The following is a 12711-nucleotide window of genomic DNA, read 5'->3' on the forward strand; positions in this document are numbered from 1 at the left end:
CATGCTTTATTTTTCTTCTTTATGTTTGGCAATAGCACCTAGTATTTAAACAATACATATAGTATTTCGACACATAGTTGCCCGTAATAAATTGAAATAATATAAAAGAGAAGTAATGCGTTATTTTAGATAGAAATCTGACATCATATATTTATAATTATATTTTCTATAAATAAAATATTATCTATATATAGTTTTTTTACACTTGGAATTATATATTGACCACACATCATGTGTTAAATTTTTTTTTTTTTTTTTTTTTTGCATTGATACTTTGGCCATATTTTAGTTTTACTCATAACATATTAGGTATAATCACGATCAGTCCTAATATTTTGAAAGCCCAAAAAAAAAAAGACTTTATTTTGAGATATTTTTTCACAAGGTAAATTTAATTTCAGTAAAAAAAGGGTTTTTAATAATTAAAAATATCTGTATATTAATATTTTGTATAGACTAGTTATATATTAATCAAAAATTGGGAATCCTAGACTATTTTTGTTTCATCAACTGGACCTGGTACTGGATCAAACGTTGCTGCAAACTAAAATGACAAAGCCCAAAAATCAAAACATACTCTCGGTTAGGGATTAGATCAGACCGGACGGTTTCCTACCTTTTCAAACGCTGTCGTTTTGAACTATAGAGTACCACAAACCAACGACGCCGTTTCACTTGGCACTATTTATTTCTTCTGTAGTTTTTTTTCTTCTCATACATATATCAATCAATCAAGATCACCACCACAAGGCAAAATCTAAACTCTCTCTGCAAAATTTCTGCTAACTTCTTCCTCCCATTTTCTTGCCATGGAAATCGATTCCGCCACCAACGGAAACTCTGACACCGTCATGACGGAATCCGCCGCTACGATCACTCCGTCGCCGGTCGTCGTCTCGTCTTCGAGATCGAATCAATTTACGGAATCTCTCAAGCTTGAGCACCAGCTCCTCCGCGTTCCTTTCGAGCATTACAAGAAGACGATCCGTACCAATCACCGTTCTTTCGAGAAAGAGGTCTCAACCATTGTTAACGGCGTCGGAGAATTGGCTGATTCCGATTGGTCTAAAGACGATACCGTTTCGCGTCTTACTTGCCTTGTTACTCGATTACAAGGCCTCAAACGAAAGGTTGATTTTTCCGTCTCTCTCCCTCTGTGATCGGTGTTTTAAATTATGTAGACGAAACTGAATCAATTAATTTAGCGATTAAAGTTTCTGATTTTGCTAAATGATATCCACTTATCTGTAAAAAATTTGATCTTCGATGTTGAAGATCAAAGTAAAGTATCTGTCTTTGGCAATTATGTCTCACTAGACATTGGATCTCGATGAATTCAATGTAGTGGTGGAGTTGGTTCATTGGAACTTCCCATCTGACTATTTGCATTGTCTTCTAAATTTTTATCATTTGGGATAGTTTCTATATCTTCTGGAGTAACATCACATGGATATGGCCTGGCTTACGTATTTTTTTGGTTTTGTATCTCAGTTGGAAGAAGGGAGCAATGTGGAGAATTTGCAAGCCCAGAGATGTCGTGCTCGCATCGATCATTTGGATTCAGTAGATGTGGAAAATATTACTGAATGGAATAATACCAAACTGAAACGGATTCTTGTAGACTACATGCTGCGGATGTCATATTTCGAGACTGCTACAAAGCTTTCGGAAAGCAGCAATATTATGGTTTCTCTCATCCTCTTGACACTCATTATATCACACTATTATGCTATATTGCTGTCTTGGTTAATATATCAGAACATATTCTTTGCTGTTTCGTTTTTACAAGCAGTGAAACAGATTTGTTGATTTGTACTGCATCTCTATGAAATGCTAATTATAAATATCTCATCTTTTCAGGACCTTGTCGACATTGACATATTTCGAGAAGCTAAGAAGGTGATTGATGCCCTTAAAAATAGGGAGGTAGCTTCTGCATTGACATGGTGTGCTGATAACAAAACGCGGTTGAAAAAGTCAAAGGTACGTGCTCTATGTACTCTCATGGTTAAGTTTTACTTTCATTTTTTATGAACTCCATGTGGTTTGGCTAAAGTATCCAATTTTTTACCAGAACTCTATGTATAATTGTTCATTGCTAATTATATATTTTCCTTTTCATAACAGAGCAAATTTGAGTTCCAACTAAGGCTGCAAGAATTCATCGAGTTGGTACGAGTTGATACAGCTGAGAGCTACAAAAAAGCAATCCAGTATGCTCGAAAGCATCTGGCATCATGGGGAACAACCCATATGAAAGAATTGCAGCATGTTCTGGCCACTTTGGCTTTTAAAAGTACCACAGAATGCTCAAAATATAAGGTGAAGTTTTCCTTCTTTTGATTATATAACTGTTGAAAATTGACGCTTCAACTTGTATCTTTTCCTAATGATTGATTTTGTCTGAAATGGCCCAAAAACGTGGATATAGATTTCACTGTTTCTTTCATACACCAGGCTGCTTCAGTAATCTTTTTCGTCTTTGTTTATTGCCGAATTAGTTGTGTTACTTTCAACTCTTGTCGAATCTTAATTGATCATTGCATGTATTTAGGCTAATCAACTAACAGATATGTTTTTCTTTTTTCTCAGGTTTTGTTTGAACTACGACAGTGGGATGTTTTAGTTGATCAGTTTAAACAAGAATTTTGCAAGTTATATGGCATGACGATGGAACCCTTATTGAACATCTACTTACAGGCAGGCTTGTCTGCGCTGAAAACTCCGTAACGATCAAACTCTATCAAAATTGATGTTTTTGATTGTCTATTTTCTGCATCTGATAAAGGGGCAGAAAGTAAGTTTTCGAAATGACACCCTAATGTGATTCTTACTGGTGGGTTGCGTTTGTACCTTGATATGACTCAGATATGGTTTAGAAGAAGGTTGTACCAAAGAGGACCCTCTCTCACAAGAGAACTTTCGGAAGCTAGCTTTGCCTTTACCGTTCTCCAAGCAGCACCATTCAAAGCTTGTTTGCTATATTTCTAAGGAGCTAATGGACACAGAGAACCCACCACAGGTGCTGCCCAATGGCTACGTCTACAGCACCAAGGTTTGATTCTGTTCTTGTACAACTTCAGCTTCTCTGTTCTTTTTCTCTTTTTAGAATCTTTTTCTATTAGCTTGATCAGTTACATCAGTCTATCCTATACAGTTCAAAAAATTTAAAGTTGGGTTACTTTTTTTATTTATTTGATGGGTAAATGAACTTGCAGGCTCTCAAGGAAATGGCGGAAAAGAATGGAGGTAAAATAACATGTCCAAGGACAGGGCTTGTCTGCAACTACACGGAGTTAGTTAAGGCATATATATCATGAACCCATATGCTCATAATCCTCACTTTGGTCACCTTTTCAATGGATGACTGGGAGGACAGTATTAAGGCCAAAGAAACTGAAATTTCCAACTTTCTCCATTACTCTTTGTGAATATGCACTTGCAGATAAAACTTTGCATCACTTTAGAAACAGCTCGTTCCTTTGTATATCAAGCCATTTCTTCATTTCAGTCTTATGACAATTTTCTAGTCAACATGGTTTTAGTGGAAACATGTTTGGCTGCTTTGCTCTGATATTTTTATTCATGTTTTTCTTCTTATCCACTAGTAGTTTCTGTATAAATCAACCGGCAAAGTACACTTTATTGTCCCACTACCATTTCACAAACCACAGTTCCGATTCTACTATCAGTTTCCTCACTTGAGGTGTATAATTTGGTTCTGTCTGGTTTCATCTATTTGGATACCATCCTGATTCAACATGTTCATCATTTCTCTTTTGTTTGTTGGCTTCGGAAATGGAACGAGGTATAATTCCGGATTAAGAAATAGAGTAACACTAATCTTTTTATTCACTCCAATATCTCAATTTATTGGTATATTGCTATCGTAGAGACTGTAAAATCGATTACATTGTCTCTGAAAGCAAGGTTGTGCAATAATGATTGAGCCATTCAGCTGCAGATCTCAGTACACGAAGCTCACCGTATAGGAGATCTCTTGCCATCTGCCTTCTAACAGCAAATCTTTGTGATACAAAATAGCATTCTTCCATTTCCTGCAAAGGCACCCACCAATAAACGTTTTTCAAAACCTACATTGTCAGTCATTGTGTGGAAATTAGTTGAGTAAAGCGTTCTATAGTACCTTGATGCAAACACTATGATCCTCAATCAATCTGTTGATGTGAGACAAGAGGATCTTATGTGCCTCCAACTCTCTGTTCCCGTCTTTAAAAGGAAGCCGAGCTAGTCGGCCATCATTTTGTGCAGCTTCTTTTGACAAATCATTTAGCTCTGAGAATCAACTATACTGTTAATACTTTTGGAATTAGCCTCGCAAGATGATAAAAGAGAGTGACTAATTTGATTTGAGCACCTTGGGGAATGATACAACAGAGAACACGAGCAAATGCACGGAGAGATTGTGGAATGCCTTTTCCTTTCCCTATAGCAGATTTCACTTCCCTGAGAGATCACCAAAAGTACACTTAGATACACATGTAAAAAGCACTGTTACTGAAACCAATTCTAAAGAAGTAGGTTCATTGGTATTTTCCTATCCACTGTTCACATCACTCTTAACTGCTTTCTTACTATCTCCCATGTTTCCATTCTTTGAGTACGGATATTGATATGTAAGCAGTTAAGAACTTGTAATGGCTTGGTAACATTCTAAAGCTAAACTTTAATACCTACTTGATTGTGAAAGTATCACAAGAAGAGTGAAAGATATTGATATCTTTGACAGTTCGAGTGTGATGTGTCTGGAGAAGTCCCAGCTTCATGTTGCGAAGAGGATCATCATTCGGTACATCCATTTGGATTTGAACCTATAAGTCACCGCAGCAGTATCAGTTTGATACTAATCCTTAGATAATGACTGTGTGAAGTTTCAACATCCCATTCAGTCAATTAAATGACAATCAAGTTCAAGGTTGGTGAGTAGCATCTTCAATCCAACATCTATAGATCAATGTTGTTACGGCTACGGTCATGATATTAGAAAACAAACCTCGTCATGAATGTTGTAAGGAAAGGTAAATCCAAAATCTAACATGAGTGTAGCATTTGAGAATTCCCCATACTTGATGAATACCTACACAGAGATATTTGGTAAGCTTCAACAAGCCCATGAGTTTTAACCAGTCACTGAGATCGACCTCAACAAAAATAACATTCTTATAGAATCTAGTGATTATTAAAAGAAATAAGTAATGCATCCTCTGAGAAGTGAATCTCATCGTGTTATAATCTTACCTCATCACCAGGACTGTAGTTGCGATCTGCAGTGACCTGCAAAGTTGAAAACTTGAAATCAAAATGTACTGGCTTGTTTCAGTCTGTGTTGCAAGCCTTTAGAGTCAAGAGAAAGTAATACGGAATAAAAAACCATGCATTTTACTAGATCGATGTACCACATATTTAACAATAAGATTATGCTGATGTCGATTCACTCTAGTTGATGTATGGAATATGAGATATGGAGGTTAGATTGTATATCAAGTAGATGTGCACAAACCCTTGACGAAGAGAACACAGAATATTAAATAACAGGAATGGAAGTAAACCTCTGATAGTTGATTGTCTTCATCCCTCAAAACGATTGATGCAGAAAGCCCATCATGGTTCATGAAGTCTGCAAACGGAATCTGTTATATCGTTAGAACATCTATCGTACCAGAATTCACCATAAGTAATCTGGAAAGATGCCAGAGCTAAATTGAAAGCAATACCAGTGATATGCGTTTTGAGTTTTCCCACGCACGAGATCCCACTGTCCAGCAACAAGTTATCCAGATTGAGTAAGAACAACACAATGCATAAAACCTCCCTTATGAGAGATTGTACATGGTTGAGTAACACCAGAAACAGATATAGAGCCAAATGAATACTTGTGAAGTAACTTTCTCACCTAAAGCATATGCATACATGAAATCTTCCAAATCTGGGCGTTCAGTTACTATGGGACAATGTTGTTTGAATGCCTAAGAATCACCAAAAAGTGATTTTAGAACTCTTATTCACTAAGATGAAAAATAAATTCGACACATGGAAATACATCTACCAAACATACACATATGACATATGTATACTACGTACTTGGTTAGCTTGACATAGGACATAATCATAGTAGCCTTCGTAATATGCTAAGACTTGTTATGAACTGGAGTATAAAACTTGAAGAAGATAATTCAAAATTTAAACCGTAAATAATTTTTCAGCGGTATATACACAGGTAATATAGCACCTTGATAGACCCAACTCGGTTTCTCAATCAAAAGGTCTGATATCACCACGAGACCAAACAGACAAGACAAATAAGTTTTGTAACTATTTAGTCTATATGTGTGTGCCTGTCTTATGGGTTCATACACTATTCTTAACGGTACATAAGCAGTCGCTTGAAGGCCTTTTAAAGAATTAGGAACCCAACCAAACAGTTACCAGTATCACTAGAAAAACATACTTACCTGCGCTACAAATGAAAAGTCCTTTTCTATCTGAGCTTTTTGTTTTACTGTTTCCTGGTGAACTGCACTACAACGAATCATGCTGAGCTCATCTTCACCCCAAAATATCTAAGAGAATAAGGAAACCACTTTTTTTTATTATTCTGCATTGTCCAAGATAGCATAGGCAACAAAATTGATAGTAAGGCAATTAAGAAGCTTTTTGCGTACCAGGTTATATGGATCATATCTTAAACTATAACTATTTATATTTGTATATCTCTTTTGGTAAAATAACACACATTAAAGAAGTGGCCAAAACAAAAATTCAAGACTCGAACATATGACATAATAACTAGAGTGAAATCTCACCGAGCTATGCATCTCTGCAGGTTGAGGAAGTCGGCTGATATAAGGGACCCATCGAGACTTCTGATTCAAAAGCAATCAGAGACTAAGTCAAAACCAAAACACTCACATGAAATGGGAGACTTATTTTAAGTCAATTACTCAAATGTTGATGCCCTAGCTTACTTGACCCATTTTCTTCTCTCTTATTAGAACAGCAGCAAGCATTCCGATATTCCCAACTTCATTGCTCAATAAAACTCTAATATCCGAGGGGAGCTCATCTGGAGTTATTTGCTGAAATTTTAAGTTAGAACAACACTAATGGCATAAAAAGAATTTCCAATACTTCTTAAGACACATGATAACAGAAAAGCTCGTTTCAGTAGACAACAATATACCGCATTAAAAGGGACTTTCAACATGCAGTCACCAGCATAGATAACTTTGGAGGCGAACAGTGACCTGCTCAGAAGTTGATATAGTTATTAACATGGTTAGTGTATTTGACATTAAAGATAAAGCATCACACCAGGAGACAGCCTCTGGTAGGAAATGAAATTGGTTATTCTCACAATCACTCATTAAACAATCGCATAAAGATGGAAAACAATCAGATTACTAAACAAGACAAAATAACATGATTCAAAGTTGTACAATGTTTCAACTATTGATGACAAGACAGAACCATATTAAAGAACATCAAGACAAGTCATATAAAAATTAAGCTGCCACAGAAGGTATCAACAAAGAATCTGATCATTACATTGAAAGGGAACTATGAATAGAATTATTGAATAGAGAAAATGTGTCTAACAATCCATATTTTAATTGCCGGTAAACAGAAAACCGAGGTACTCGAAAAACGGATTTTGAAAAATACTTGCAAAGTTGCATCTTATTCAAAACATCATCAAGCCCACCTGCCATAGGTGGATTTCCCAATCGAAAGAGTATTAGTTATCTTTGCTCCAGCAATTCGCTCTAACCAGGGTAAGAAGTTATTGTCCAACGAAGCCTAGATATAAAATGGATAAGATGATCGTAAATCCTCTTTTGTGAGAGACATAAAAGTTCTGTACAACATCTTCTTACATCAATTAGCTCCCAAAATCAACAGTCTGTTTGGTTAACTATAGATAGAAGAAGCTAAAAGAACATAAAGGTTTCATCTTTGGTATCAATTGCTATCAGTAGAGGAGAAACATACATAACTTAGAAAAATTCTTGGAACCACACTCAGGTATGATAAAACTTTTCTAACACTTGAGATAATCAAGCTGTGAACAGTCCATCACATTGATTTCACAAATTTCACGAAAGTCTCAATCTTTCACAAATCAAACCTGAGTTTGGAGCTCTAACGTTAGTTTCCCGGCGAGACTGAAACGCTTGGCTAAAGAGCTAACATTGCGCCTTTGTTGAAACCCGAAAAGCTTCACTGTCGAAATGCAGAATAGCATCTCCAGCCAAACTGGATGGCGCGTGAGCAACCACCGCTCGTATTATGGACTCGTGTTTCGACTGCGGCTAGAGCAGAGCGGCCAGGACCAGACGATATTCTGATGCTGATTCGGTCCGGTTTGTTTCGGTTTTAAATTTCAGATAAATCGGTTTGTTTTTAATTGATTTTGTAGATAGCCTTCCAATTTTGACTTTTTGATACCTTACAAAGTGAAATGGCTTTGAGAGTTACTTGCCTCTAGCAACAGTGTCTGTGTCTCCTCATTTTTCTTCCACAATCTCAATGCCTCTATTTGAAATGTTGCATTAATTTTCTGAGTAAAAGCGATTCATAGGTGCTTTTTGTATTTCCAATTTCCTAAAGAATGATATTTTTTTTATTGATGGCAAAAGTAATACAAATGTTAAAAAGAATACAATTCAAATACACAATCAATCTACGAATTACAAGTAATGAAAAAGAATTACAATATATGTTTTTGGTTTTAGGTATCATCAGTAGTTTCAGTTTCACCTCCTCTTGTTTTTGCTCCCAAGCAACAAACACAAGTAAAACAAAATCCTAAATAGGAATCCGAAACCTACCGTGATAAGCAAGCAGTTCCATTTACTAAGCTGTGTCACTCCTTGCTGCTTCAGAACATCAGCACCCGTCGTTAAACACGTAGAGCTCGATATCCTCATACCTATCGACCGGCTCACAGAATCCAAAAGCCTCAGCTTCATCCCATACGTCAATTCTCCCAAAGGCGAGTTGTCGAAAAGCTGAACACCTCTCACAAAACATTCTGTAGGATCCGAGAACTCGTTCTGAAGAACCGCCTCGTATGGATACTTAACCAGAGAAAGATAATGAAACCAAATCCAATACTGAGGGATTCGATCTCTGTTGATGAAGAAGCCACTGAAAAGCAAGAAGTAAGCTAAAATAGCAACAACGATCGTGTAGCCTAACATCACATGTGGAACGACGCCGGATAAGAAAGTCACGAAGGAGCTTCCGGACCAGAAAGAGGCTAAGATGATTAAGCAGTAGAATAAAAAGCCCATTAGGCCTCCTTCAAGCCCAACAGCCCAAAACGTCGTCACTGCGAAAGCTAAAGAGAGGAAGATGAGCGAAGGGAAGGTAACAATGGCGTGAGAGAGAACGTAGGAGGATCTCCGGTAAGCGTTGTAAGCTGTTTCTCTCATGAAGATGTAACGTTCCTGGAGGAACACGGGAAGAGCATCGGCGCAAGTGTAGAACATTGTTGACATTGCGAATGCGAAGAACCCTAACCGCTCTTGAACTCCTTTTGGTGAATTATCCAATCGCCAGAATACGGTGGCTAAGATGAATCCGGTGACGATTACGGTGGCTAATCGCATTCCGAGTAGCTCCGGTTGTCGTCGGGAGTTGAGGATTGAGCGTCTGGTGAGAGTTTTGATTTCGATCCAGAACGGATTCGCGAATGCAGGGACGGCTAAGGTTCCGCCACCGTGGTTTATGACGGAGGAACCACCGCCGCCACCGGAGACTAGTTTTCCTCTGCTTATGCTGGCGGAAATCGCTTCTTTCAAGGTTAAATTTGGGTTTGGAGAAGCCGGCGGAGTTAGGGTTTGAGGATTGCTCTGTTTCTTCATCTCTTGCCATTTCTTGTTGAATTCAACTAATCCTCTTGTTCCTCCAGCTGATCCTTCGAGTTCTCTGATTAGATCGAGTGCAAACTCCGTTTGATTCTCGTTTTCCGGTATCGGATTACCGAACCCGGCGAAAAAGCTCGGTAGACTCGCCGGAGAACCACTAAAGACGGTGTGTCCACGTGACAAGAAGATAAGACGATCAAGTAAACTGAGAACTCTGTGACTTGGCTGATGTATTGACATTATAATGATACTGCCACTCTCTGCGATTCTCTTCAATACTTTAACCACCATGAAAGCACTTGTGGAATCTAAACCAGAAGTAGGTTCGTCGAGGAAGAGAACAATCGGGTCGTGGATGATATCGATTCCGATCGAAACTCGCCTTCTTTCTCCACCGGAGATTCCACGGTGTCCTTCGTCTCCAATGATTGTTTTAGCAGCGTTTCTTATCCCTAACTGGTCGATTAGGGCTTGAACTCGAAGCTTCTTCTTGGATTTAGGTAAGCTTCTTGGTAATCGAAACTCAGCTGCAAACATTAAGGTTTCTTCCACAGTAAGCATCGGGAAGAGAAGATCGTCTTGCATTACATAAGCTGAGATAACTTTCAGCATCCGAGATTGAAGAGCTTCTCCGTTAAGCGTTACCGTGCCCTTCAAGCTTCCTTTAGCGATCCGATTCGCTAAAGCGTCGATCAAAGTGGATTTACCTGACCCGCTAGCTCCAAGAACGGCAAGAATCTCTCCGTCACGAGTCTCACCGGAGATATTGTCTAGAAGAGTCTTGGTCTTGGAGAAAGATGTCCTCCTCCATGGAACCAGGTCGTGAAAGTCAAGTTTCCGGCGAACAGAGACGTTGTAAGTAAGGTTGTTGAAAGATAGAACGAAAGGAACAGGACGCATAAGATGATCATTATCTCCGTCAAGTGAAGAACCATCCCTGTCAAAGAATTCATGAACAGGAGTTTCGTCACCAACTTCAACCTTACGAACGTCGCTAACGTTCTTGAGAAGTTGGCCTAAAGTCAAAGATGAGCTAATAATCTCCATGGAATGAAACGGTGTTGCATTATCATCTTCTACTAGTATGCGAGACATTTAGAACAAAAGATGGTAAAGTGAGAAATGATGTGCTTACACTTGAAAATCAAAACACTCTTTGCATGATCAAAATGTTAGTCTTTGTTCTCTGTTTTGCTAGTATCTGTGTATAGGCCTTATATATATGAAGTAACGTGTGGAAGCGTGTGAACACGAAGGTTCTATGTGTTGAATGAGTTGCATCATCATGAGAAATCTGTTAGGTTTGTGTTGTTAACAATAATATTCTTAGCGTTTGGATGGAAAATGCGTTTTGGATTTCTCGTATTCAATTAGGGAGAGGTAATGGGATGACCAATAAATCTAGATTTTCCAAGGTGATAATACTAAAATACGTAGAAATGGCTGACACGTGGCGATTAGAATGGAGAATTAGGTGAAGGGTGTTGATCTAACCGAGGTATAGATAGTATATAGGATTGAGATGAGATATTTCTTGCGTTTCACATAGTGTTTGGTCAATTAATTAATGTTTTTAAAAGATTCTTCGAATGTTGGTAGCGATATAGTGATTGTTTGTATCGCAAGCAAATGTGTACCTAGATAAACTATTCACATTTTCTTTTGTTTTCGCGACCGAAGACGATTGCTTATGCTGCTAACTGCCTAAAAGTTGCAAATTGCAATAATTCCGGAACCCCAACTAATTCTACCAAATATAATATAAAAGTTATATTTGATAAAGTAGCTAGATTTGTATTTAGTTTGGGAATATAAACTCCTGTTTTTGCTATGAAAGACTACACACAATCTCCAAGTTCATTTTTTCTATTTCTTGATTATTTAGTTGGTAACGGTGGAACATTCTTTACCAAACTCAAATATTGTGTTTGGTCTTTGTTTCCTCTGTTTTATTCACAGTATACAGAAGCTGATAAAACATTCTTTTTGTTTTGTAAAGGGTGGAGTGGTGGTTTAAGAGAAATATAATAAAAATCGTCAAGTTTGTTGCTAAAATTAAACATGCATGCGAAAATTACACGAGAATCATAAAGATGGTGTCACATTTCAAATACTATTTGTTAAGAAAGTAAAAATAGTGATGTCTTTGATCCATCCAGGGAAAGAAGAAACAGATCAAAAGGTTAGGCAACTTCCTCTTAAGTAGTACTTGGTCAAACTTCTAGTGATGGACACAATGGTAACATGAAAGCAAAATTGACGTACTGGCTTAGCTTCTTGGATTTCCAATCCTAAACTTTGACTTCACTGTTACATCTTTTTGGTTGACATTTTGAAGTTTAGGTGACTAACTTCTACCTACTGTAGTCTTCCTTACCGCCATAAGAAAAGGGTCAAAGATTTATAATACCATCTAATAAAGCTTATAAGAAAGTTGGCTACTTTGAATTCTATTTTCGACCAACTGTTTAGTTGTATATACTTTTGTTTTTAAAAAGTGATGCAATTTGAATTTTGTCAAATACGTTATGTTTACACCGACCACGAAAGATGGCATATAGCTCACACGCACATTAAAACTACTAAATTACTTCACTGGTAGCTTGTGGTATCTTTATATTAGTTTGAACTTTAAACTATTGATGTAGTTCATATTGTTAAGTTAAAAACATTACCAATTGTGAATTAAACTAAAATCTTAGTCCTTTATAAAATTGTGAACCTAACATCATGTAAAATGTTAGATGTACGATTCTTTCTTTAGACAATATATGATAGCTATGAAAGAAAAAAATAATAATTATACAACATATATCATCAA

The 12711-nt window shown here is 37.3% G+C and overlaps 3 protein-coding genes across 8 annotated transcripts; 1 reads left to right on the forward strand and 2 right to left on the reverse strand.

Annotated features, from left to right (window-relative positions):
• The first annotated feature begins 706 nt into the window (after positions 1 to 706).
• Positions 707 to 3797, forward strand: AT3G55070 (LisH/CRA/RING-U-box domains-containing protein). Of its 2 annotated transcripts, NM_115365.2 has the most exons (7): positions 707 to 1130; positions 1492 to 1686; positions 1861 to 1983; positions 2128 to 2322; positions 2593 to 2726; positions 2869 to 3055; positions 3219 to 3797. In NM_115365.2, the coding sequence occupies exons 1-7, from the start codon at positions 810 to 812 to the stop codon at positions 3318 to 3320; spliced, it is 1257 nt and encodes a 418-aa protein (NP_191067.1). In that variant the 5' UTR covers positions 707 to 809; the 3' UTR covers positions 3321 to 3797. The 2 variants fall into 2 exon arrangements, with proteins under 2 accessions (NP_191067.1, NP_001078291.1); NM_001084822.2 differs by having other exon boundaries at positions 715 to 1130; positions 2593 to 3055.
• AT3G55080 (SET domain-containing protein) lies at positions 3775 to 8476 on the reverse strand. 5 transcript variants are annotated; one of them, NM_115366.4, is made up of 15 exons: positions 8147 to 8476; positions 7724 to 7818; positions 7202 to 7265; positions 6987 to 7097; positions 6825 to 6884; positions 6474 to 6581; positions 5915 to 5987; positions 5736 to 5776; positions 5571 to 5651; positions 5260 to 5295; positions 5015 to 5098; positions 4699 to 4832; positions 4379 to 4467; positions 4148 to 4296; positions 3775 to 4058 (listed from the first exon to the last, which is right to left on the reverse strand). In NM_115366.4, the coding sequence occupies exons 1-15, from the start codon at positions 8261 to 8263 to the stop codon at positions 3909 to 3911; spliced, it is 1392 nt and encodes a 463-aa protein (NP_191068.2). In that variant the 5' UTR covers positions 8264 to 8476; the 3' UTR covers positions 3775 to 3908. The 5 variants fall into 5 exon arrangements, with proteins under 5 accessions (NP_191068.2, NP_001326791.1, NP_001326790.1 ...); NM_001339717.1 differs by lacking the exon at positions 7724 to 7818; NM_001339718.1 differs by lacking the exon at positions 7724 to 7818 and having other exon boundaries at positions 3785 to 4058; positions 6987 to 7084; positions 8147 to 8405.
• A 139-nt stretch (positions 8477 to 8615) lies between these two features.
• Positions 8616 to 11343, reverse strand: ABCG16 (ABC-2 type transporter family protein). The gene has a single exon (NM_115367.3). The coding sequence runs from the start codon at positions 10983 to 10985 to the stop codon at positions 8775 to 8777; it is 2211 nt and encodes a 736-aa protein (NP_191069.2). The 5' UTR covers positions 10986 to 11343; the 3' UTR covers positions 8616 to 8774.
• Between the last annotated feature and the right edge of the window lie 1368 nt (positions 11344 to 12711).

The sequence above is a fragment of the Arabidopsis thaliana genome, chromosome 3, assembly GCF_000001735.4.
Source record: "Arabidopsis thaliana chromosome 3, partial sequence".
In the NCBI taxonomy this organism is placed as follows: Eukaryota; Viridiplantae; Streptophyta; class Magnoliopsida; order Brassicales; family Brassicaceae; genus Arabidopsis; species Arabidopsis thaliana.

What these genes read in the sequence shown, in the direction of transcription:
- AT3G55080 (NM_115366.4), bottom strand. Translation starts at nt 8,263, where the DNA reads ATGCTATTCTGCATTTCGACAGTGAAGCTTTTCGGGTTTCAACAAAGG. An exon ending in TGAAAGTCCCTTTTAATGCG is followed by an intron (nt 7,098 to 7,201) that starts GTATATTGTTGT and finishes TTAAAATTTCAG; the next exon opens with CAAATAACTCCAGATGAGCT. An exon ending in AAGACAATCAACTATCAGAG is followed by an intron (nt 5,296 to 5,570) that starts GTTTACTTCCAT and finishes TCAACTTTGCAG; the next exon opens with GTCACTGCAGATCGCAACTA.
- AT3G55070 (NM_115365.2), top strand. Translation starts at nt 810, where the DNA reads ATGGAAATCGATTCCGCCACCAACGGAAACTCTGACACCGTCATGACG. An exon ending in CGCGGTTGAAAAAGTCAAAG is followed by an intron (nt 1,984 to 2,127) that starts GTACGTGCTCTA and finishes TTTTCATAACAG; the next exon opens with AGCAAATTTGAGTTCCAACT. An exon ending in CAGAATGCTCAAAATATAAG is followed by an intron (nt 2,323 to 2,592) that starts GTGAAGTTTTCC and finishes CTTTTTTCTCAG; the next exon opens with GTTTTGTTTGAACTACGACA.
- ABCG16 (NM_115367.3), bottom strand. Translation starts at nt 10,985, where the DNA reads ATGTCTCGCATACTAGTAGAAGATGATAATGCAACACCGTTTCATTCC.